Source organism: Mustelus asterias, chromosome 11, assembly GCF_964213995.1.
Source record: "Mustelus asterias chromosome 11, sMusAst1.hap1.1, whole genome shotgun sequence".
Classification (NCBI taxonomy): Eukaryota; Metazoa; Chordata; class Chondrichthyes; order Carcharhiniformes; family Triakidae; genus Mustelus; species Mustelus asterias.
In genome coordinates this window covers 13,506,311-13,533,197 of record NC_135811.1, presented here as the reverse complement: position 1 = coordinate 13,533,197, position 26,887 = coordinate 13,506,311, and the positions used below count along the sequence as shown (strand labels likewise).

At 45.0% G+C, this 26,887-nt stretch overlaps 1 protein-coding gene across 1 annotated transcript in view; it reads right to left on the bottom strand.

Moving 5' to 3' along the window:
- cfap58 (cilia and flagella associated protein 58) overlaps positions 1-26,887 on the bottom strand; it is a 222,049-nt gene that overhangs the window by 158,745 nt on the left and 36,417 nt on the right. Inside the window, exons 6-9 of the mRNA XM_078224321.1 lie at positions 22,372-22,509; positions 19,656-19,815; positions 10,924-11,006; positions 5,942-6,133 (exon numbers count right to left, since the gene is read on the bottom strand). Of these exons, the coding sequence (XP_078080447.1) occupies positions 5,942-6,133; positions 10,924-11,006; positions 19,656-19,815; positions 22,372-22,509 (573 nt within the window). The remainder of the gene's footprint in view (positions 1-5,941; positions 6,134-10,923; positions 11,007-19,655; positions 19,816-22,371; positions 22,510-26,887) is intronic.

Genomic DNA, 26,887 nt, shown 5'->3' with positions numbered 1-26,887 from the left:
AATCCGCATTCAAATTCTGCATGGGTTAACAATTGGATCCCAAAGATAAGCAAAACCAGTAGATTATAGAGAGTGCAAAACAGTGCATTCCAGAACATAATCGTATTGTAACCTCAGTAAACTCTGGGGGGTCGGTTTTGTGACTCTCTGCTTAGTCAAGGTGAGGCCGCTTGAATTGGCAGCTTCAACTGAAGATTTCTGTTCACAGGGTCAGCTAGAAACCGGGCGTGATTTTTTTTCCGAAGCCGCCCTGTGAAGATGTGAAATCGGCATGGGAGAAGCATCATGGCATCCAGCCTTCGGGAAGTCAAAAGGAACGAGTTTGGGGGCCCAGCGTGGGAGCTCGGAGAACTCAAGGTCTAAAGGTTGGCGTGGCTCCAAGGCCTGGAGAATGGAGGGATGGAGAGAGAGAGAGAAAGAGGTGGAATGGGATGGGGGAGAGAGACTGAAGGGACTGAGAGAGAGAGAGGCTGAAGGGAGAAGGAAAAAGAGGCTGACAAGAGGTCGCAGGGAGGGGAAGAAAGAGGCTGGAGGGAGGGCGGAAAGTGAGGCTGGAGGAAGAGGGAAAAAAAGACTGATGTGTGGAGGGTAGGGGGACCAAGAGGGTGGAGGGATGGGACAGAGGATTATGGGAGGAAGAGAGAGTGGCTGGAGGGAAGTGGCAAGGGGGGTGGCAGGGGGAGAGTTTGGAGGGGGAGAATGTGAAGACTGGTGGTGATGGGGGGAGGGGGGTGGAGAGGTTTAGATCTTATTTGGAGCTGGGAGTGGGGGCAGTTTAGGTCATGAGATCTGGGGATTAGGTAGATAAAAGGTATAGACCTTGAGGCTAACATGAATTAAGAACTGATGTGGATCAGGTAGTGCTCTCAAATCTTTATAGTGTATTTTTTGGACCAAAGGAAAAACTGCACAAACTCAGATATTAGCAAAGTAATTAGTTTCCTTATATTTTTCAATGCTGAGTCCGAGTGCACAGGATAGCTTTGAGAGCATGGAACAGCTTTCAGCACGTTAGCTTTGAGTAGATATCAAATTCATTCCAAATTAATTTCAAGTCGTAATTGAGAGCATTGAGTACACATGAAAGTGAAAATGACCTCAAAAATGACATGAGACCAGCAAATCCCCCCCATTCCCTGAAACCTCTGATCTCCTCCAGCGCAACCCTTCCAATCTCGTCGCTGGCATATCTACTCCCAAGGCATTCCTTCAGAATTCTTCAATTCTTCCAATCTCCTTCACCATGACCCTTCCCATCTGTTTTACCACTCTTCCAAATCCAACCCCAACCCCGCTTCCAAACCTGATCCTTCCAATCTAACAGCACTCTCCTCCACCCCCAGACCTCCAAACAACTAAACCAATGACGTGACTGGGCGGCACAGTGGTTAGCACTGCTGCCTCACAGCGTCAGAGACCCAGGTTTGATTCTGTCCTCGGGTGACTATCTGTGTGGAGTTTGCACGTTCTCCCTGTGTCTCCGTGGGTTTCCTCGGGGTGCTCCGGTTTCCTCCCACACTCCAAAGATGTGCAGGTTAGGCTAGTTTAGTTTAGTTTAGGTTAGGTTATTTATTAGTGTCACAAGTAGGGTAACATTAACACTGCAATGAAGTTACTGTGAAAATCCCCAGTCGCCACATTCCGGCACCTGTTCGGGTACACTGAGAGAGAATTTAGCCTGGCCAATACACCTAACCAGCATGTCTTTGGGACTGTGGGAGGAAACTGGAGCACCCGGGGGAAGCCCACATAGACATAGGGAGAACGTGCAAATTCCAAAGAGACAGTAACCCAAGCCGGGAATCAAACCCGGGTCCTTGGCACCGCGAAGCAGCAGTGCTAACCACTGTGCCACCATGTCGCCCACAGATTGGTGGATTGGCCATGCTAAATTGCCCCTTAGTGTCTCAAGATGTGTAGATTAGGAGGATTAGTAGGTAAATATGTAGGGTTAGAGGGATAGAGCTGGGATGGGATGCTCTGTTTTAGAGTTGGTGAAAACTCGATGGGCCGAGCGGCCTCCTTCTGCACTGTAGGGATACTACGACCCCTTTCAATTTCTCTACAGAGACCTCCTGACCTCTGCACAGTTGCCCCACTCCCTTCCGCCCCCCCCACCACCCCGAGTTAACAGTGAGGCATGACAACTTTGAAAGGGGAGGAAAACCTCAGTCAAATTAAGAAATAGCTTTAGGGTGATGCCAAAGTTGCTTTTTAAAAGCCTGTCGTTTATAGAGGAAAGCTAAAACTGAGGCAGGGAAAGTGAAGTGTGAGTTCATGAACTGAAAGGTATTACCAGGTAATGATTTGGTATGGACCGCTGCAATGCTCAGTTTGTTGTCCATTATCTTAAGAAGGCACATGAACACAAGCTCTGCCACATTCTGTTTAACACTTGCCTGTGCAGTATCCTTGTGCTGATTTCGAATGAGGAAGTTAATTAATGCTGCGTTTCAGGTCAATGCTCAGCACGGCAGACGACAGATTTCAAAGCCTCATTTAAATAAGCAGCTCTAAAGCATTTGGCATCTGTACTTGTTCAGCAAATTAAACCATAGGAAAGGACTATGATAAGTTAACATCCTTCCCTCTGTTCCAAGTGCTCATTTTTTTATATTACTATTGAAATAGCTACACTGCAATTTATGTGATTAAGACTTTAATGATCTGATATTTTGACCCTCTTTAAACAGTCAATGGGAAAGCGCTTCTCTTTCTTTCCATTTTAACATAAAAAATGTTTTTAAAAAGCAAATTTGAATATTGCTGAAAAGAGGGAGATGCTGCCGAAGCTTTTCATCTTGAACTCATCAGGACAAGTGCAGGAATGCAGATTTCAAATGATCACAACAATTCATATCACAGTGGTTAGCACTGCTGCCTCACAACGCCAGGGACCGAGGTTCAATTCCGGCCTCGGGTGACTGTCTGTGTGGAGTTTGCACATTCTCCCCTGTGGGTTTCCTCCCACACTCCAAAGATGTGCAAGTTAGGCAGATTGCCTATGCTGAATTGACTCGAGTGTCAGGGGTATTAGCAGGGTAAATACGTGGGGTACGGGGATAGGGCCTGGGTGAGATTGTTGTCGACGCAAGCTCAATGGGCTGAATGGCCTCCTTCTGCACTGTCAGGATTCTATGATTCTATGATTCAATCGGAGGTAAGGGGTGCCGATTTGTTGGCAAGTTGACTCTGGTTGGCCAAGGTGTTGCCATGGAGAAAGCCAACAAGGAACGAGAAGCTCCCCAAGCTTCCGAGCAATTCAAAAAGGTAAAAGACTTGAACACATTGCTTTTGTTTACAGATGGCATGTCCGTATTCTTCCAGCAAGGGTAAATAAGCTCAAATAAAAACAGAAAATGCTGGAAAATCTCAGCAGGTTTGTCAGCATCTGTGGAGAGAGAACAGAGCTAATGCTTCAAGTCTGGATGATGAGCTTGACTGATTATCTTAAATTAGTTGTTAATGTAGCTATTAAGGCACTCAGATTATTCAGCAAGTGCTCTCCAACCACAGAATCACATCTAACAGTAGGGTAAAAGACCTTGACTGGGTTGCCAATTTGGAATCCAACTCCCAGCAGTTGGACTTTTTCACTATGCTCTATTATAATGCTCTAACTCTACTTCCTCAGAAGACTAAGGAACTTTGGCATGTCAGCTATGGCTCTCGGCAACTTTTACAGATGCACCATAGAAAGCATTCTTTCTGGGTTGTATCACAGTTTGGTATGGCTCCTGCTCTGCCCAAGACCGCAAGAAACTACAAAAGGTCGTGAATGTAGCCCAATCCATCACGCAAACCAGCCTCCCATCCATTGACTCTGCCTACACTTCCTGTTGCCTCGGCAAAGCAGCAACATAATTAAGGACCCCATGCACACCGGACATACTCTCTTCCACTTTCTTCCGTCGGGAAAAAGATACAAAAGTCCGAGGCCACGTATCAACCGACTCAAGAACAGCTTCTTCCCTGCTGCCATCAGACTTTTGAATGGATCTATCTTACATTAAGTTGATCTTTCTCTACACCTTAGCTATGACTGTAACATTACATTCTGCACTCTCTCGTTTCCTTCTCTATGAAGAGTACGCTTTGTCTGTATAGCGCACAGGAAACAATACTTTTCACTGTATGTTAATACATGTGACAATAATAAATCAAATCAAATATTAAAAAGATCTTTACTGAATTCCAACCGATACACCCAACTGGCTTTTGTGATTCAAGGTTAGAAAATGGCCAAAAAGAGTCAGGCCTTGTACTTCTCACCGTCATCCAGCTGGAACAGCAAGTGTGGGGAGATAATTGGCTCACTGCAACACTCCCACATGGTTGAACAGCCTGTCAACCTTCCCTTTACAGCTTCATGAGTAACAAAATGATCATCACTCGGGTGAGGCACTGAGCACTGCAACTACTGTGCCATCACGCAACCCCCTCCCACACTGCCATCGGGAAAAGCAGAGTAAAAAGAATTGAAGAAAATAATCAGATTTTAAATCGAGCAAAAAAAAATGTTTAAACATTTTTAAATGTGCTCAAGCAGAATTGATAAGCCTATTGGAAAAAGCAAGAGGCAAATCATTAGTCAGGTCACAGTTCCTTTAGGAAGTGAGTGCTGTTGAAGACACTGGGGTTCCTGGCTTTAAGCAATGACTTATCTTGGCAGGATAAGAGGGGCAGAATCCTGCAAAACTAAGACTGGCCAAATGACGCTGTAATAATACTGTATTTGTACACAGTTTTCAAAATACATTCAGCGATTTTGCTTCTAAATTGGCCCTTTTACACTCAATGAAAACAGCAACCGAATTATCTCCCAATCTGCTATTGCCACTGGTGCAGGAAAACAAACCTTTGGAGGCACAATGAGTTTCAACAAAAGAGGAATCTCTGTATCTATGGGTGGGATTTTATGGCCTCACTCATCCCAAAACCTTAAAATCCCACCCAAGGTCAACGGACCTTCCCCCGGTCCGCCCCTCGCCTGCTCCGATTCCGTGGCAGGTGGGCTGGTAAAATTCTGGCCGATGTCACTTATACGAGTTCAGTCCCAAGCAGCAGTGAGGTACTATGTAGGATTACATAGAATATAAAGCACAGAAACAGCCCATTCAGCCCAACCAGTTCATGCCAATCCTTATGCTCCATTTGACCCTCTTCCAATTTTTCCTTGTCTAAACCTATCGTCATAACCCTGATTTCCCTTCTTCTCCATTTGTTTGTCTAGCTTCCTCTGTACTGTTTGCTTCAACCGCTCTCTGTAGTAGTGAATTCCATATTCTCACCCTTTAGGTAAAAAAGTTCCTTCTGAATTCCCTATTTGATTTCTCGATGGTCTCTAGATGTGCTCTTCCCCAGCAACAGAAACACTCTCTCTGCATCCACACTCTGCAAACCTTTCAAAGTCCTAAAGACCTCTATTAGGTCACCCCTCAGCCTTCTTTAAAGGGGCATGATGTGGAGATGCCAGCATTGGATTGGGATGGGCACAGTAAGAAGTCTCACAGCACCAGGTTAAAGTCCAACAGGTTTATTTGGAATCATGAGCTTTCAGAGCGCTGCTCTTTCATCAGGTGAGTAGAGTGATGAAGGAGCAATGTTCCAAAAATTCATGATTCCAAATAAACCTGTTGTACTTTAACCTGGTGTTGTGAGACCTTTTGTAAAGAGAAAAGAGATCCAACCCACGAAGAAGTACCATACATCCAGACTTAATTACTCATCTACCATCATTAATTTAGCTTGCAGTATGGCTCAGATCTCCCTCCAGCTCTGTCCTTGGCCAGGTTAATGTTTAATTAATCCTGGTTTTGATCGTCTTTCATCAAAATGATGGATTCTCTCTCTCTGTTGGAGGCCAGCTTTTGCAAGCAATGTATTTCTTACAGTCACTTAATAAATAAAGTGTTAACTTTATTTATGGGTAAGGACTAACCTTCTGTGTAAGATCACTGGCTTCGTTGATGTATCGATCCCTCTCTTTCTCCAGGTGGAAAATGATTTTCCGCTGTTTCTGTGCCTCATTGTTATAGTTCTGAATCTCCTGTTCTAGGACCTTCTTAGACTGCTCGTGTAGTTTGACCAAGTTCGATTGCTTCTCAGTGGCACTTGCTGCCTTCAGCATATTCTAAGAAAAAATAAAACATAACCATTGTTATTTTACTACATACTCAAGTTTGATAAGTCATATAGTTCATGGTTGGGACAGAGCGAGACCTCAAACAAAAAGCCTACAAATGGTAAAAGTGATGTGTAGCTATGATGAGAATCTCAGCCTTTCTGAAATTTAGAGCCTCGTAGCTTCTCTAGGATTCCATCTAATGGACAGAACAGCGAATAAACTTTTTTTAAGCCATTGACCCAAGACAGGTCTCCAGAAAGTTCCATTTGCTTAACTTAGAACATTTTATCCCCAATGTTTAATCATTCCCACAGCAAAATCATACAAAACCCTCAGAATGTAGTCTTTATGAGAAACACAGACGTCTATATAAAACAGCAATTGTCTTCCTATGTTAACAATCATATGTCAGTGTGCACTTTGGCAAATTCTTCCACTGTAACTTTCTTTGTCTATGTTTATACTGGAAAATGTCACAGCAAAATTGTCATACTGTAGCCGAATACTCTTGCTCATGAAAGATGTTACATGCCACCACTGGCAGTAAGATATAATTTCAACGTGACAAATTTACATAGGCAGATTTCAAATGGAATTTTTTTTAAAAATTGTGTCATGCGACATGCGGGTTGCTGGCTAGACCAGTATTTTTACTGCCCATCCCTAATTGCTCTTGAGAAAATGGTGGTGAGCCACTTTCGTACACCACTGCAATCCATGGGGTGTAGATACACCAAAGAAGGGAGTTCCAGGGCTTTGACCCAGCGACATTGAAGGAACAGTGATATAGTTCTAAGTCAGGATGGTGTGTGGCTTGGAAGGAAACTTGCAGGTAAGTGGTGTTCCCATTCATCTGCTGCCATGATCCTTCTAGGTGGTAGAGGTCACAGGTTTGGAAGATGCTGCCTTGTTGAGTTGCTGCCGTGTATCTTACACACTGCTGCCACTGTGCATCAGTGGTGGAGGAGGTGGATGTTGGAGGTGGTGGTTGGGGTCTAGCAGGCTGCCTTGTCCTGGAAGCTGTCAAACTTCTCGAGTGTTGACACGGCTGCACTCATCCAGGGAAGTGGAGAGTATTCCATCACACTCCTGACTTGTGCCTTGTAGATGGTGGACAGGCTTTGGAGAGCCAAGAGGTGAGTTACTGTCCACAGAATTCACAGGGCAGGATCTCGAGCCCACTCTCGCCGTCCATGGTGGGGGCTCAAGATCTGGTGAAACCGGATATCTGATATCCACAATGGGCGTGAACCTGATTTTAATACATTTAACTGCATTACCATATTGTTTACCCCCCTCCATATATTGAGTCCAAGGTGTATTTTCAAGCCTCATCGACATGACATTATCTCACCGTGGTTTACAACAGGTTCACTCGGATCGCAGGAGGGGAAAGGTTGGTGAAAGCCAGCTCTGATCGCGGGGAGGGGCTTGGTGAAAGCCAGCTCTGATCGCGGGAGGGGGTGAGCCCTTGAAACCTCTGTGGAGGGGTGGGGGTGTGTTATTTTTTGGTCTGATTGGGGTGCCCTTTAAACACGGCGCCCCTCCCGTTCTCAGTGCAGCCGGGCTTTGCCAGCGTGTTTAGGCCCCGCCCCTTTACATGATGGCATGCAACATGCCCATCTGTTATTTTTTGACCAAGTGTCATAAGATCGAGAGAGAAAAGCGGCCTGTTTCTCTGGAGGCACGCTATTTTTCTGGCCGGAACTAACACTTTGCCAAATTCTGATAAAGAATTTTAAAGAGAAAAGGGGTCCAACGGGTCTCTGACCTGTTCTTGCCCCGACAGTAATTATATATCTCATATCTGGCCCAGATCAGTTTCTGGTCAATGGCAACCCCCATCAATGGCTATGCCATTGAATGTCAAGGAGAGATGGTTGGATTGTCTCTTGTTAAAGATGCTCATTGCCTGGCGCTTGTGTGATGAACAAAAAAAAACTTTAAAATAGAGTCAAAGTTACATTTGCGTGTTCTGTTCCAATTTTCCCCCATCGAGTAACCACTCTTCACCTTAAGATATTAGTAAGCTTCAACTCTCCGTGAGCAATGATATTGGTCAGTATTTGCACACAGTGTGCATCAACTTTGCCACTATAAATTCCTAAGTGCACATTTAGAATGAAAACTGTCTTTGTAAAATCATGAGGGTTTAACTGCATTTTCCCAATTGTAATGCCAAAGCCTATGACGAGATTAGAGCTAACAAAATATGTGCAGGACTGATGCCAAAGTTCCCAATCATTTACAGAGTCACCCGGACAGCAGATCAATTAATCAGGATTTCCTGCTTTGAGCAAAATTTATCCTCCTACACGGCATGGAAGTGTTCCAATTCCTTAGAGATATAATTAAAATAAAGCCTCATTTGAATATGATTAGAGACAAAGGGACAACTTTAACCTAACGCACTGGGAGGCAAATCAATGAGACACTGATTTTACACGCTGCCTAATGGGAGAAATTTTAACCTGTCCCACCGGAGGGTAAACCGATAGGACTGGGTCTTACACTTACTCTCCACTGAAGGCACCAAGGGTCCTCTGAGTTTCCTACTTGACAAGTTAGGTTAGAGCAACTGGATTACAACCACAGGCAATGGGAAGAACCAGGCATCATCATCTTTTTCACGAAAGGTCTGTTCCATTGGGAAGAAACAGTTGAACTCTCCACTCTTCATTTTTAGAAAATTCAAAGGCGAAAAACCACTCCATGACAGATGTGACAGTAATGGGAAAATATTTTCTGAGACATATGGGTCAGAAGTTTGGAAGACCACCTAGGGCATAGATGGAGGCATCCAGTGACGGGACCTGGAAATGATCCCAATATTGGGATCCCAACCCCAAAACTAAAATCCTGCCCATAGGGAACATGTATGCCTGTATTCCACAACTATTGTGAAGACGCTTCTACCTCACACTCCACCTGGTGGGATCAGGGTCAAAAAGGCATTTTACCAGGAATCCAAGGACACAAATGTTGGCTCCATGGATCTGCTCTCCAAGCACAAGACCTGTCCAGTATTATTCACTCCCCACCCCCATAACAGAGCATTCTACAGAAAATGTTAGCATCCGTGCATAAATTTCCAAAATTCCTTCTTGAAGGCACGACTACACATGAAGTGTGTCAATTTGTTTCACTTTTTGATGGGATGTGGGCATCACTGGCAAGGTCAGCATTTGTTACACATCCCTATTGCCACCTTTGAGTGGTTTACAAGGCCATTTCAGAGTCAATCACGTTGCTGTGGATTTGGAGTCACATGTAGGCCATAGCAGGTAAGGATGGCAGATTTCCTTCCCGAAAGGACATAAGTGAAGCAGGTGAATTTTTGTGACAATCAATGATAGTTTTATGGTCATCATCACTGAGACTAGTTTTCAATACCAATTCTTTTCATTACTTGAAGTGTTACAGCCAGGGGAGAGAGGCAAACTGAACCAATTTAGTTTTTCTTACCGTCTCTTCGTGGGCAGAGGTGTTTTAATTTTTGAAATAGAATGTGGCATGTTTCCCCAAAACTGTCAGCTTGTGAAGTGAATTTTAAAATGACTCACAGCAAACTCTCCTTAGAATTAAAAAGGAACTATAGTTTATGCATACATTTAAACCCAGGGATGGTCATCGCAACCACATACGCACACACACACACACACACACACACACACACACACACACACACACACACACACACACACACACACACAAGAAGGAGATAGGAAAGAAAAAAAGTTTTACAACTGGGAATGGCTTGAAACAAAAAAGCCTAAAGATATGGATATCAATTCATGTGAACATCAGAGTCCAGAATGTCAGAGTCCACTGAGTGTTCCTTCACCTTGGAGTTAAAGTTAAGGTGGGTTCAGCTAGCTGTAAGCAGGAGTTGTAGGCATTCCTTTCAAGTTGGTGATGGTGCAGCAAGATGAGGTAGAGAGACATTGTCCACTCCGCAGGCGATGATTTTGGTTGCGCCTTCGTCTGCATCCCATTAGCAGGATACACATCAGTTTCGTGCCAGACATGAGTGGGTTTCCCCAACCCACCATGGCGGGCGCCAGTGGGAAATTCACACTGGCATAAAACCGATTTTTGGACTTCCCACCAAAATCGCCCCCCACCTCTGCCTGCCACTGAACCCACCGGCGGGGGGAAAGGGAGAACTCCACCCTCAGCAGCAGCAGTGTGTACTATATACAAGATGTACTGCAGCAACTCACCAAGGTTCCATTGAGAGCAGCTTCACAACCCACGACCTCTCCCACTGAGGGCTATAAGCGGCAGATGCATGAGAACACCACCACTTGCAATTGTTCGCCTCCAGCCCACGTACCAGCCTAATTTGGAAGTATATCACTGTTCCTTCACTGTCGCCGGATCAAAATCCTAGAATGCTCTTCCCAGCAGCACTGAGGGTGTATCTGCACCAGATGGACTGTAGTCATTTAAGAAGACAACACACCACCACCTTCTCCAAGGCAATTATGGATGATCAACAAATGCTGGCCTTGCCAGCAACACCCACATCCCATGAAAACAATTTTAAAATTAAGAAAGTAGGTCAAAGGAACTGTTTGGCTAAATGACTGCCTTGTTAAATGAAAACTGCTGCTAACCATCTATTATCTTGTACGTATTCAGAAAGGTCAGATTCTTTGTGCTCCATTACACCTTCAGAGGAACTGATGTACTTAGCCAGTCCTGTGTGTCTGTAATTGGAACAAACTTAAAAACTATTTCATGATTCCAGATATTGTGCGACTTTAATCCACACTACGTATCAATATGCTCACCTTATTCAAAATATCTCGTTCCCTCACCAGCTCATCAATCGCTTTCTTATCAAGCTCAGCCTGCCTTTTAGAAGACTCCAGTTCTGTAGAGGGAAGTGGGGGAGGGAGAGTGGGGGGTGGAAATTGAAGACTTTTACCATCATTACTTTCAAAATATAAAGGGAGAATCACAGCAGCCGCTGTCATCTAAAAAAGCAATATCTTTGTTTAACCCAAAGAGAAAATGCTGGAAAATCTCAACAGGTCTGACAGCATCTGTAAGGAGAGAAAAGAGCTGACGTTTCGAGTCCAGATTGTTAGAATGTAACCGGTGACAACTTTGTATTGGATGTAATGTGACCAATGGGAACAAGATGTAAGGGTCAGCTGACCCAGTAAACCATGGAACCAATTACAGAGTGATGTAATAGTCAACTGACCAGCTGATTCACTATAAATAAGGAACTATGCAGAAGTGTGGGGAGCTTGGAGTGACCCAGGACGAGGCCCCAAGTTTGGAGACACAGGTATCCCTTTGTCAAAGCTTGTCAGCTTTGACCAAGGGTCATCTAGATTCGAAACGTCAGCTCTTTTCTCTCCTTACAGATGCTGCCAGACCTGCTGAGATTTTCCAGCATTTTCTCTTTCGGTTTCAGATTCCAGCATCCACAGGAATTTGCTTTTATCCAATATCTTTGCTTACATGCCCCATATAAATAAATGAATATGTGATTTAGGGAAGGAAAAAAAAAACAGGCTTCATGCAATCTTATACAAAGTTCACTGTTTGACATAGCTGCATCTAACCTTATATAATATATGTATAAACATTTTTAAAAATCTATTATAAAAATGTGACCGCATCTCCATCCATGTAGGGGTAAATTTCTAATTTGCAACTCCAGCATAGTCATTACTAAACAGTAACTTTCCCTGTGACTTGGTTCCAGCTTCTAGTGCCGTGTTAAATTTCTTCTTGCTGGATAAATTCGACTGGACTGACTCAGGATTCGAAGCCGGAGGTGAATTTGGGAATCAGGAAACATTTGGGAAACATGGCCCGTTTTCACTGTCAGGGTGAAAAAAGGAAACAGGAAAGCACATGTTCTCTGGAAACGCTAACAGCATGCTTTGCACTCAGCTATTCCTGTAATCCAGTTGCAACTATACGTGGAGACCACACTGTATTACACACCCAGGGTTCACATGGAGCATCAGGCAGATGCCTGATGGCCGGCACGGTGGCACAGTGGTTAGCACTGCTGTCTTTCAGCGCAGGGACCTGGGTTCGATTCCTGGCTTGGGTCACTGTCTGTGTGGAGTTTGCATGTTCTCCCCGTGACTGCGTGGGTTTCCTCCGGGTGCTCCTGCTTCCTCCCACACTCCAAAGACGCGTGGGTTAGGTGAATTGGCCATGCTAAATTCTCCCTCAGTGTACCTGAACAGGTGCCAGAGTGTGGGGATTAAGGGATTTTCACAGTAATTGCAGTGTGAATGTAAGCCTACTTGTGACTAATAAACTTTTAACTTTACATGATCAGAATCCCCATTGAAATTCAGTCCCATGGGAAGATAATCACTGCAGTACAAGACAAAATACCTATAAAGAACAAAGAACAGTGCGGCACAGGAACAGGCCGTTCAGCCCACCAAGTCTGTGCCGACACAGATGCATCTCTAATCTAATATTTTCTTGCCTCCATGTGGTCCATGTCCCTCTATTCCCTGCCTATTCATGTACCTATCCAGATGCCTCTTGCACGTTGTTATAAAATCTGCTTCCACCACCTCCTCTGGAGTGCGTTCCAGGCATTCACTGCCCTCTGTGTGAAAAACTTGCCCCTTACATCTCTTTTAAACTTTCCCCCTCTCACTTTCAACCTATGCCCCTGAGTAATTGACCCTTCGAACCTGGGGAAAAAATTCTGACTATCCACTCTATCCAAGCCTGCCATAATCTTGTAAACCTCTATCAGGCGCCCTCTCATGCTCCAACGCTCCAATGAAAACAATCCAAGTTTGTTCAACCTTTCTTCATGGTCCATATCCTCCAAACCAGGCAACATCCTGGTAAATCTCTTCTGCACTCTTTCCAAAGCATCAACATCCTTCCTGTAGTATGGTGCCAAGAATTGCACACAATACTCCAAATGCAGCCTTAGCAAAGTCTTATACAGCTGCAACATGATTCCCCAATTCCTATACTCAACGCACCGACCGATGAAGGCCAGCATGTCATATGCCTTCTTGGCCACCTCATCCACCTGAGTTGCGACATTCAGGGAACTGTGGATCTGCACACTGTATGCTAATATTTCTAAGGTTCTACCATTTAAATTGCATCACCTCACATTTGTCTGGGTTAAATTCCATCTGCCATCTTTCGGCCCAGGTCTCCAGCCGATTTATACCCTGCTGTATCCTCTGACAATCCTCCTCACCAACTGTTACTCCCCCATTTTTTGTATCATCTTCAAATTTACTTATCAGACTACGACTTACATTTTCCTCCAAATCATTTATATATATTACAAACAACAGAGGACCCAGCACTGATCCCTGTGGATATCTCCATGTTAACAATGGAGTATTTTTGTAAAACTATTTCTGTGCACAATGAATTTTTATTGTTCTTTACCATGCAAGTCCCCAAAATGTTATTTTGTACTGATGCCACACCAATATCCTGGTCATGAAATTGTAGCAAAATATATAACCTGAACTGAACATCAACTTTCGGTGAGAGTGGTTTGTGCCAACACAAAGAAATTAGCTTACGTGAGTTGTGTAATGAGATAATGTTTAGTCAAAACTGGGAAAACTCTCGTGGACAAATGGAAAGGTAAGAAATCAGAGGGTGGCTCCACTGTATTAGGACAAGGACATTTTCAATGTAGATTGCTCAGATAAGAGAGGCGGTGGAAATTTAGCCCTGAAGCCCAGGAGAAATCAGAGAACAGTGTCTTGTGAATAGTTGACAATAATGTCATTGTTAATCACAACAACATTCCAATTTTCAAATTTAAAGTTGTAATTGGAGTCTTATGGCATACATAGGATCCCAATTACAATTTGTGGATTCAACTGGGCCCACTCCAAGCATCAGATGGAAGCGTTGTGGAACTGTACCCAACAAGGTTGATCCTCTTTGGTTTTGTTGGAGTGCAAGGAACAAGAGTCCTTTCCCAGCTCCACAAAATGAGCCAGTTTCATGCCTCAAATCAGCACCCCCTAACCCCTGGACATCTGGAACCAAGGTCCAGATATCTGAGTTACGCACCGCCCCCCCCCCCCCCCCATCCCACACCCCACTATCCCCGCCCATCACCCATTCAAGCATCAGGCTCCTTTCCCTCACCTCACATTCATCTATTAAACATCTGGGACATAACCCCCTGTGCTAAAAATAAGTTAGACAAAGAACTGCAGCGATACCATTTTGTTATGGATGCTGTTCGCGTGTGTGTTTGCCAGGATCTGAAATCTGAATGTTACGCGTGTGAAGAGGTGGCAAATGCCCTCATAACCAAGGGGGAACAAGATATTTTTTGGCGAATGAAATGGTTGAGGGGTATAAGAGACTGGACTGTTGAGGCTGCAAATGTCATTTCAAGTTTACTACGATAAAGGCACTTTATCAGCACAGTGGTTAGCACTGCTGCCTCACAGCTCCAGGGAGCTGGGTTCAATTCCTGGCTTGGGTGACTGTCTGTGTGGAGTTTGCATGTTCTCCCTGTGTCTGTGTGGGTTTCCTCCAGGTGCCCTGGTTTCCTCCCAAAGATGTGCGGGTTAGGTGCATTGGCCATGCTAAATTGCCTCTTAGTGTCCCGGGGTGTGTTAGAGGGATTAGCCACGTAAATACGTGGGGTTATGGGGATAGGGCATATGTGGTATTGTTGTTGGTGCAGACTCGATGGGCCAAATGGCCTCCTTCTGCACTGTAGGGTTTCTATGTTTCTATAAATGCAAGTTGTTGCTATTGTTGCACATCATTCCCATATAAATTGCCCCCTCTTTTCTTCTCTCCTATTTTCTCCGTGCCCATTAAGGTGAGGGATGTCCATGTAGAAATGCAACAATCAGTATTTCAGATGTGCAGAGTCAGCATCAAGAATACGGATCAGATATAGCACTGTCAGATGTAGGAAAAAGCTCATTCTACTCTGCTCCATCCGAGAAAAACGCCTCTATGCTCCAGCGTGGCATTTCTGTCCTATTTCCCACCATAACCATCTGGGCTTTCCTAAATGACTGTCAATTAAGAGCCAAAGAAGCAATGTTGCATGATCCAGCCACCAGGAATCAGACTTAGCACTCTTGTGGTCAGTAAACAGAGTAACATTTCATTCCAACAGCAAATCCGGGTTAAGAATCCAAATTCCAATGATGTAAAGCCAAAGTCTAAAGGGGATTCCAGGTTCATAAGCGCTATTTATGTCCATGTTCTTCAATGTAAATTTTTACCTCATTATTCAAAACAAAAAACATGCTTAAAAATAGATACTTGGAGATTTAATGCTATGGTACAAAGCGGTGATAAATAAAGGTACTCACGTCCTGTACATAGTTTTAACCAGGATCATTGAAACGTAATGGTTTATTGATACTAAATCTTGAATAATAGAATGGTTTAAATCTGAACTGCTGAGCAAAAACACTTTCTAATTGGATTTGAAGAAGTATAATTCTGAATGATTTACCCCAGAGTGTAAGCAAAAGCAACTTTCATTTCAGAGATGCAACTCTCAGCAGATCTTGCTGCTGAATTACATAGGAATCTCTAAATCTTTTTTGATGGCTTGGCGCATTAAACTGTGAATGAGTGACTTGCCTTTCCTGGAGCTCATAAGCATGGCTTTGGGCCTGTTTCAATGATCAATATCAGAATCCACAAAAGTTCTGCTGTATTGATCAGTAACCAGAAACCAGCTAGTCTCTTAATCAGCCTGTCAGTGATGCTTTTGGAGCCACAGAGGTTTACAGCGCGGAAGCAAACTCTTCGGCCCAACTTGTCCATGACGCCCAGTTTTTACCACTAAGTTAGTCCCAATTGCCCGCATTTGGCCCATATCCCGCTATACTCATCTTACCCATGGAACTGTCTAAATGCTTCTTAAAAGACAAAATTGTACCCACCTCTACTACTACCTCTGGCAGCTTGTTCCAGACACTCATCACTCTCTGTGTGAAACATTTGTCCCTCTGGACCCTTTTGTATCTCTCCCCCCTCATCTTAAACCTATGTCCTCTAATTTTAGATTCCCCTATCTTTGGGAAAAGATGGTGACTATCTACCTTATCTATGCCCCTCATTATTTTATAGACCTCTATAAGATCACCCCAAAGTCTCCTACGCTCCAGGGAAAAAAGTCCCAGTCTATCCAGCCTCTCCTTATAACTCAAACAATCAAGTCCCGGTAGCATCCGAGTAAATCTTTTCTGCACTCTTTCCAGTTTAATAATATTCTTTCTACAATAGGGTGACCATAGCTGTACACAGTGTCCCAAGTGTGGCATAACCAATGTCTTGTACAACTTCAACAAGATGTCCCAACTCCTGTATTCAATGTTCTGACCAATGAAGCCAAGCATGCTGAATGCCTTCTTCACCACTCTCTCCACTTTCATTTAAGGGGGTGGGAGTGGGTAACCAGTGTGGGGGAGGAGGGCTGGAGATTGGGGCTGAGCCCGGGAATGGTCAGGGGGCCACCGATCAGGCCATGGAGGGCGGAGAGCCAGCGTTGCAGGGTTCACAGGGCTGACCAGTGATCGAGCTGGCCAGCAAGTGGGAGGCCGGCAGTGTGGAGCCTGTGCGCATGCGTCGATCTCAGCACTGACAGATTGGCGCGTGTGCAGTAGCCCGCTCAGCACACTGATTTCAGCCTCTCCAGTGAGAGCCCGCCCCCTAGATTTTACTGATATTCACGCTGGTGGCCCCTGCAGTGCACCGAGTGTGGGAGATTCTTGTCTGACCTCCCAGTGAAAAAAACAGCGTGATTTACTCCAGTTTTCCGGCAAATTTGACACTTCGAATTTTTGGGGGAGAATTCTGGCCATGGTCCCCACCGACGAGGACCAGACATGATGGCCTCATTGGGAGATTCCGGAGGAGGCCATTGAAGCCCCCCGCCTCCCCACCTCAAGGTGGTAGGGGGTAGGGTCCATGGGGCAGTGTCAACTTGGCAGTGTCCACTGATCACACTGGCAGTGCCCAGCAGGCACCATAACTATGCCGGGGCAGTGCCAGGGGGCAGAGCCAGCGTGGGGTGGAGTAATGACAGGGCACGGGAGACGAGGGCGAAGCTCCGCAGGGGTGGGAGAGGGGGAACTCTGCCGGGGTGGGAGGGAAGGGGAACTCTGCTGGGGGCACTGGCGGTGCATAGAGGGTAGGGCGATCAGCAAGGGTGGGGGGAGGCAGAGGAAACTCTACCAGGGGAAAATTGGCAATGGGGTGGAGGGGCAAGGGAGTTCTGCAGAGGCAGCGATCGGGGAGGGGGTGGCGATATCTTTTGGGGGGTGTCCTGATGTTCATGGGGTGGCCCAATGTCCATAGTGGGGGGTCCTGAGGGGGGGGGGTCTCATTGTCCGTGGGGGGGGGCATAGGTTTAAGGTGCGAGGGGCAAGGTACAAGGAGATGTACGAGGCAAGTTTTTTGCACAGAGGGTGGTGGGTGCCTGGAACTCGCTGCTGGGGGAGGTAGTGGAAGCAGATACGATAGTGACTTTTAAGGGGCATCTTGACAGGTGCATGAATAGGATGGGAATAGACAGATATGGTCCCTGGAAGGGTAGGGGGTTTTAGTTCAGTCATGGTCAATGCAGGCTTGGAGGGCTGAAGGGCCTGTTCCTGTGCTGTAATTTTCTTTGTTCTTTGTTCTTCGTCAGGGGGTCGTCCCGATGTCCGTGGGAGGGTGGGGGCAAGCCTAGGCCCACCACCCCCCACTCTTCCTCGTTTCCCCCCCCCCCCCCTCCCCCCCCCCAGAATCGCATCCTGACACACTGTTTGCACTAATGCCATAACATTACATTTTCAAACTTGTTTCTTCACTTGTTCAGCACTTGGCATTTTTTCCTAAAATCCCGCACCCTACCATTTTTTGGTAAACTTTAGTCCAATGCTTCAGGTAAATGATCTTTTATCAAAACTAGGAAAAGTTAGAAAAGTAATAGCTTTTAAGCAGGTGAAATGGGAGAGGATGGAAAAGAGCAAAAGGGAGAGTTAGTGGAAGGGCAGAAGATGGGGGATATTAAATGATAGGATTATGAAGGGCCAAAGGGATGGTAATGGGACAAATGAAAAATAACAAAATATTTCTCAGAGAGGTGTAAACAGCTTCTGTTCAAAAGCAAGAATAGGCGGAAAATAATATTAAGACTGAAACTTACAAAGAAAAGGAAAAAGTTTAAAGTTTATTTATTAGTGTCACAAGTAGGCTTACATTAACGCTGTAACGAAGTTCACAGAATCCTACAGGGCAGAAGAGGCTCTTCGGCCCATCGAGTCTGCACCGATGCATGAAAGACCCTGACCTGCCCACCTAATCCCACTTGTCAGCACTTGGCCCATAGCCTTGTATGTTATGGCGTGCCAAGTACTCATCCAGGTACTTTTTAAAGGATGTGAGGCAACCCGCCTCCACCACCCTCCCAGGCAGCGCATTCCAGACTGTCATCACCTTCTGGATAAAAAAGGTTTTCCTCACATCCCCCCTAAACCTCTCACCCCTCACTTTTAACTTGTGTGCCCTTGTAACTGACCCTTCAACCAAGGGGAACAGCTACTCCCTGTCCACCCTGTCCATGCTCCTCATAATCTTGAACACTTCAATCAGGTCGCCTCTCAGTCTTCGCTGCTCCAACGAAAACAACCCAAGCCTGTCCAACCTCTCTTCATGACTTAAATGTTCCATCTCAGGCAGCATCCTGGTGAATCTCCTCTGCGCCCCCTCCAGTGCGTTCACATCCATCCTATAATGTGGCGACCAGAACCGCACACAGTACTCCAGCTGTGGCCTCACCAAAGTTTTATACAATTCCATCATGATATCTCTGCTTTTGTAACCTATACCCCGATTGATAAAGGTGAGTGTGCCTATTAACCTCCCTTTCCGCCTTTAGAGATCTGGTGAAAATCCCCTCGTCGCCACATTCCAGCGCCTGTTCGGGTACACCAAGGGAGAATTTAGCATGGCCAATGCACCTAACCAGCATGTATTTCGGACTGTGGAAGGAAATCAGATGAAACCCACGCTGATAGGAGGAGAACGTGCAAACTCCACACAGACAGTGACCCAAGCCAGAAATCGAATCCAGGTCCCTGGCGCTGTGAGGCAACAGTGCTAACCACTGTGCTACCGTGCTTCCCTGAAAGAACTTGGAACTCGGAACCTGAGATTAGGGACTGAAATTTTTAAGCTATATGTTGAGTCTAGAAAGCTGCAGAGTGACTAATCAAAAGATGGGGATGCTGCTACTTGAGCATGTATTGAGTTTCACTGGACCACTGAAGTAGACTGAGGCCAGAGAGGTCATCGTGAGAGCAAGATGGAGAATTAAAATGACAGGTCATCAGGTCATGCTCCTGGAATGAACAATGTATTCCACAAAGCAGCCACCAAATCTGTGCTAGTCTCCCAATGTAGACCCAAGCACATAGTGAGCCGTGAATTTATGTGCTGAGAGTACCATTGTAAAGGTTAAGACGGCTTCAACACAAGGTTGCACTACACAATAGTTGGCAATTAGAGCCCTTACCTTTCTCCATCGAAGTAGTGAGGTTCTTCAAGGTCTCTCGCTGATGGTCAAGGTCCAGTTTCTGATCCTCAGACTGATGTAACCTACGCTGCAACACCTCCCTCACTTTGGTCAACTTGACAACATCATGGCGCAACTGAGACACGTCATCCTCTTTGGTCTAGATCAAATAACAGCAGTGTAATTATTTGAACTAGCAGTTTGCAAAAGGGGTAATATAGAATCTTACTCCTTCCTGATCAATAGTTTCCCTTCATTTCTCCAAAAAGCCAGGACACATGGTGGGCGAAAGTTCAGTCAAGCACTGAGATGACAGACACGCATGGATGGGGCTTTCAGCAGCAGATTGGTATCAACAGGGCTAGAGCAGGCCGGGTTATGGAAGTGGGAGTGGAAGGTCTTTGTGACGGAGAGTATTTAGGATTGAAAGCTCAGTTTGGGGTTGGTTTGGAGACTGAAATTATGAAAAGTCTAGTTCAGTCTGAGACAATAAAGAAAATACTTCAATTTTCAGCACTTTTCACAACTTCAGTGCACCCAAAGCACTTTACAGCCCACTACATATGTTTTTAAGTGTAGTCACTGTTGTAATGTAGGAAACACAGCACCTAATTGCATACAGAAAGCTTCCACAAACAGCAATGTGATAATGACCAGATAATTTGTTTCAATGATTTTGGTTGAAGGGTAAATATTGGCCAAGATATTGGTGAGACAACTCTCTTGCTCTCCTTTTAAATATTATGCCATGGGATCTTTTACATTCACCTGAGAGGGAAGACAGGGCCTCATCTTAACACTGTGTCTGAAAAACAGCACTGCTCAGAAATGCAGTGGAAAATCAGCTTGGACTACGTGCTCACATTCCTGGAAAGGGGCTTCATTCAACATTTTTTTCTGACTTAGGCAAGACGGGCTAACCAATGAACCAGAGCTGACAAGGGGTGACTATACCGGACAAGCGTACGGATGCAATTGGTGGCAAGATCATTGAATTCATGGCAAGGGCCCAAAATTCCTTCCCAAAATTTAAATGAAGGAACTTATCATTTAATCACACCTGCTGTTTTTCTCGTACATTAATTGGTGGTGTACGAAGGTACTGTCCAGTCAGTATTAATTACTCATCCCAGACTGCTCTGAGGGCATTACGGGTGAGAGCCTCAGCGTAGAACAAATGTGACATTTAAGTGTAATGTCCTTTCTCTGAAGGCCAGTTGAGTCCAGGAGCTTTTCATCTGGTATTAGCCCATGTTTATAGAATTAAATTTTACAACTGCAAGGGTCAAAAACTTTAGAGACCAGGACATTCCTGTAAATTTTTTCACACTGTTGGGTAGATGCCAGTGTTGGAGCTGTACTGGGACAACTTGGCGAGAGGCATAGCTAATACTGGAGCACAAATCTCCAGCATTACAGCCAAATTTTTTTATGGTCTCATAGCCTTAGCTGTATCCATACATTCATTTGTTTCTTGAGGTTATGTGGAGTGAATCAAATTTGTTAAAACTTGGCATTTGTGATCATAGGTACGTCAGGAAGAGACCAAGGTGAGTCATCCACTCAACACTTGACCGAAGATAGTTGCAAATGATTCAGCCTTTTCTTTTTCACTCATGTGCTGTGCTCTGCCAGCATTGAGGATGAACATGCTCCTGGGACCTCCTGGGTCTAACTAATAGAAATTAGTTACTTACATTATTGCTTTGCCAGGTTGGCACCTAATTTTCACATATGCCTGGTGTGCTCCTAGCATGCTCTTCAACAACCCTCACTGAACCAGAGCTGGTGACCTGGCTCAATGGTAATGATGGAGCGAGATATGTGCTGCGCGATAAGGTGACAGATTGCATTTTTACTGAATGAAGTTTCAGATTTGTAGTGAGCCTTTCAGACATCCAGCTGAGGTATGATGAGACAATGGCCTGGTAATGACCTCAACGAGGCCCATGAGGTTGGCCTCTTGGAGTATGAGCTCCCTGATTGAGGTTCCGAGGGCACAGTTGATGCCTTCCATGCCCGCTGGGCACCACAGGGACTGGGGTGTATTATTGATCCCTTTAATCACATTTCAATTTGATGTTTTAAGTTTCCTTTCCACTTTGTCTTTTGTTTTGGGCGGTTCCCCTCCTTTTAGGGAACTACCCTTTTTGAGTTGTCCCTAAGTTACTTTAATTTTGTTTGTTTGATTGGACACAAAAAGATGTCCCTGATTGAGGTAATGATTGCCTGCCCAATCAGGGAATCTCACCTGTGTATATCTTGAGGAGTCATGATGTGGAGATGCCAGCGTTGGACTGGGGTAAACACAGTAAGAAGTCTCACAACACCAGGTTAAAGTCCAACAGGTTTATTTGGTAGCAAAAGCCACTAGCTTTCAGAGCGCTGTTCCTTCGTCAGGTAAGTCACCTGACGAAGGAGCAGCGCTCTGAAAGCTAGTGGCTTTTGCTACCAAATAAACCCGTTGGATTCTAACCTGGTGTTGTGAGACTTCTTACTATCTTGAGGAGTGTCAGGGCTACTGACATCACGGATTCTGACTATGTATGTAAAACACTCTTAGGAGTGGAATTGAGTTTGTAAATAAAGGGAATCTGACGGAGGGACACTGACCCCTGGGGAGTTATTTCAGGTCTCCTCTGTACTGTATGATTCCATGATGTATGATAGGTTTTATGTTATCTAGTTAGGTAAAGGGAGAGGAAATAGTACCTACTTTCAGATCTATCACCTTCTGTTGGTTTTCATTGGTTAGTTGTTCAGTGATTACAGCTTGTTGCTCATTCTCCTGCTGAAGCTTGATAACTTTGTGATGAAGTAGTTCCAAATCTTTTGAAGCTCTTTCATTCAAAATCTATTAATGGGGAGAAAATAGCAATCAATTGAAACAAGAAAGTAATTATCTCTAAGTTAGACAGAATTTACATTCTGTTTACAACAGATTTTAAATTGCATTTCCTACATTACAACAGTGATTAAACTTCAAAAATACTTGACTGGCTGCAAAACCCTTGGGGACATGGTGGCCGTGAGAAGCTTTATATAAATGTCAGTCTTTCTTTTTTTAATTGACTCCAGTGAGGACTGGGTGTTTGTGGTGAACCATAGATGGTTAGCACTATGGGTACTTGTACATATGTTACTGTTGTCACTGTTGGGGTTAGGGTTGGGGTGTTCTACCTGTTGGTATTGTTCTGTGGTACACTCCGGTTGGCTCCGCCTACCTGGAGGAGTATAAAGGTCACTGCACTGCCTGGTGACCCTTTAGTCTGGGATTGTATTGTTAAGCAGTATGCTCCATTCTTGTTACTAATAAAATACTTTATTTCCCGGGTACGATCCAGCCTCCCGAGTGATTTAATCGCGCATCAGTGTTGAAGTGGGTTGATTGCTGGCCTTTTGTTTTTCAGATCTAGGTTCGAACGCAGCCCAGACCATTGAAGATGCCACGTGAAAAGATCGGGCCCTCTCCTCCTACTGTGTAGGGAACCACAGCACAAAGCTTCCCCATATTGACCCTACGTTGCCAAATTCCATTCCAATTCTGACACAGATTTGATGGCCAGATTACCTTTTTCCATAATCTGTGCCCGAACGCTCTCCGAAATTGTGTTCCTACATGCCTTACTGCAGGAATTGGGAATACCATTGCAATGCAGTGGAGAATATCTTTCTAAGATTAAGTTGAGGTATATTGGGTGAAATCTTACCCAAAAATGGCAATGATTGAAAACCAGCATGTTTCTCTCCACGGAAACAGGCAGGTTTTCTGGCCAGATCTTATGGCACTTTATTTTTAAAAAGGTGGGCGTGTTTCACACTGTCATGTTGAGAGGTGGAGCCTAAACAATCCAGCAAAGCCCACTGCACTGAGATCAGGGTGCCGTTTTTAAAGGGCACCTATAATCACAGCAAAAAATAACCTCTCCCCCATCCCATAGGTCTCAGGGTCTCCCGTACCCCTACCCCCACAAATCAGAGCCGGATCGTCCTCCCCCCTTAAGATCAGGCAAAGTAAAATATATTATATTCTGAAACTCATTCTCCTGTATCTAACCTGGGAGTACTCAATGCTGATTCTTGGCAACTCAAACAGAAATTAAATCCTCTTAACTTTCCGGAGCTCAACATTCACAAAAATCATCAAAAGATTAGATGCTATTTTTTGGATGGAAGTTGCTTACAATTGATCGACAAGCCCACCCCTTTATGAAAAGAATCACTCTGTTTCTTCGATGTTGGGAAAAATTTGCCTTGATTACCTTCCTTTGAAAAATTAAGGAGAGCTAAATAAAGTATTGAAAATTGACAAAATTGACAAAGGCTATGAATACTCAGAAAGCAAAAGTAGGGAAGTAAAGACAAAAACGTGGAAGAAACAGAGTAGAAAGGGTAGAAGAAAGAGAAGTCATGGGGTGGAGAGGAGAGTTAGAAGGGTGGAGAGTGAGAAGAAAGATATAAAAAGGGACAAAAGGGAGAAGTAGGAGGAGCATCGGACAAGGGTCAGCAGAGGAGAGGGAAAGGAAAACGGGGGGGGGAGAGAGAGAGAGAGAGAGAAAAGAGAGAAGATAACTCTGCCATAATGTGACCAAAGAGCTATGTATTTGTTGGCCTCTTGGATCACTGCAAAGTTGGGAAAGGCACAGTTCCACTTGCATGTCATCAAAGCCTGTATGAATTACTGGTCACCAATCTCCCATGACAGTGCAGGTTTTAGTCACTGAAAATGCAGCTCTTCGCAATCATTGTAAGTGGGCACTGGCACGACACGTCACCTGGATTATTTTTGTACTCAAAAGCTTATCTATTTGGAAACCTTTGCACCAGCTGTGTTTAGAGTACAGCCAATGCCCACAGTTGCTGTTATGAGACAATCCTTTACAGATGGTTTCACTGAGAGGGCATTTCCCTCTTGTTCTGCACTCCAGTGTTGGCTGACCGCCTATGAAGACACTACACCTATGCTGAAAGCATTGTCAAAATGAATATCCCCAATTCTTATCCTCCATATCTTTGATTAGTTAGTTTGAAGGTTGCAATATTGCTGGGAGATTGGGTTACAGAGTCATAGAGTCATAAAGGTTGACAGCATGGAAACAGGCCCTTCAGCCCAACTTGTCCATGACGCCCTTTTTTTTCTAAAACCCCTAAGCTAATCCCAATTGCCCGCATTTGGCCCATATCCCTCTATACCCATCGTACCCATGTAACTATCTAAATGCTTTTTAAAAGACAAAATTGTACCCGCCTCTACTACTACCTCTGGCAGCTTGTTCCAGACACACCCTCTGTGTGAACAAATTGCCCCTCTGGACACTTTTCTATCTCTCCCCTCTCACCTTAAACCTATGCCCTCTAGTTTTAGACTCCCCTACCTTTGGGAAAAGATATTTATCTATCTACCTTGTCTATGCCCCTCATTATTTTATAGACCTCTATAAGGTCACCCCTCAGCCTCCTACGCTCCAGAGAAAAAAGTCCCAGTCTATTCAGCCTCTCATAGAACATAGAACATAGAAAGCCACAGCACAAACAGGCCCTTCGGCCCACAAGTTGCGCCGATCACATCCCCACCTCTAGGCCTATCTATAGCCCTCAATCCCATTAAATCCCATGTACTCATCCAGAAGTCTCTTAAAAGACCCCAACGAGTTTGCCTCCACCACCACCGACGTCAGCCGATTCCACTCACCCACCACCCTCTGAGTGAAAAACTTACCCCTGACATCTCCTCTGTACCTACCCCCCAGCACCTTAAACCTGTGTCCTCTCGTAGCAACCATTTCAGCCCTTGGAAATAGCCTCTGAGAGTCTACCCTATCCAGACCTCTCAACATCTTGTAAACCTCTATCAGGTCACCTCTCATCCTTCGTCTCTCCAGGGAGAAGAGACCAAGCTCCCTCAACCTATCCTCATAAGGCATGCCCCCCAATCCAGGCAACATCCTTGTAAATCTCCTCTGCACCCTCTCAATGGCTTCAACATCTTTCCTGTAATGAGGTGACCAGAACTGCGCGCAGTACTCCAAGTGGGGTCTAACCAGGGTCCTATAAAGCTGCAGCATTATCTCCCGACTCCTAAACTCAATCCCTCGATTAATGAAGGCCAGTACGCCGTACGCCTTCTTGACCGCATCCTCCACCTGCGAGGCCGATTTAAGAGTCCTATGGACCCGGACCCCAAGGTCCTTCTGATCCTCTACACTGCTAAGAATGGTACCCTTCATATTATACTGCTGCTTCATCCCATTGGATCTGCCAAAATGGATCACCACACACTTATCCGGGTTGAAGTCCATCTGCCACTTCTCCGCCCAGTCTTGCATTCTATCTATGTCTCGCTGCAACTTCTGACATCCCTCCAAACTATCCACAACACCACCTACCTTGGTGTCGTCAGCAAACTTACCAACCCATCCCTCCACTTCCTCATCCAGGTCATTTATGAAAATGACAAACAGCAAGGGTCCCAGAACAGATCCCTGGGGCACTCCACTGGTCACTGACCTCCATGCAGAGAAAGACCCCTCCACAGCCACTCTCCTTATAACTCAATCCATCAAGTCCCAGTAGCATCCTAGTAAATCTTTTCCGCGCTCTTTCTAGTTTAATAATATCCTTACTATAATAGGGTGACCAGAATTGCACACAGTATTCCAAGTGTGGCCTTACCAATGTCTTGTACAACTTCAACAAGACGTCCAACTCCTGTATTCACTGTTCTGACTGATGAAACCAAGCATGCCGAATGCCTTCTTCACCACTCTGTCCACCTGTGACTCCACGTTCAAGGAGCTATGAACATGTATCCCTAGACCTCTTTGTTCTGTAACTCTCCCCAATGCCCTACCATTAACTGAGTAAGTCCTGCCCTGGTTCAATCTACCAAAATGCATCACCTCGCATTTGTCTAAATTAAATTCCATCTGCCATTCGTCCGCCCACTGGCCCAATTAATCAAGATCCCATTGCAATTGGAGATAGCTTTCTTCACTGTCCACTATGCCACCAATCTTGCTGTCATCTGAAAACTTACTAACCATGCCCCCTATATTCTCATCCAAGTCATTAATATAAATGACAAATAACAGTGGACCCAGCACTGATCCCTGAGGCACACCACTGGTCACAGGCCTCCAGTTTGAAAAACAACTCTCTACAACCACCCTCTGGCTTCTGTCAAGCAGCCAATTTTGTATTCATTTAGATACCTCACCCTGGATCCCGTGTGA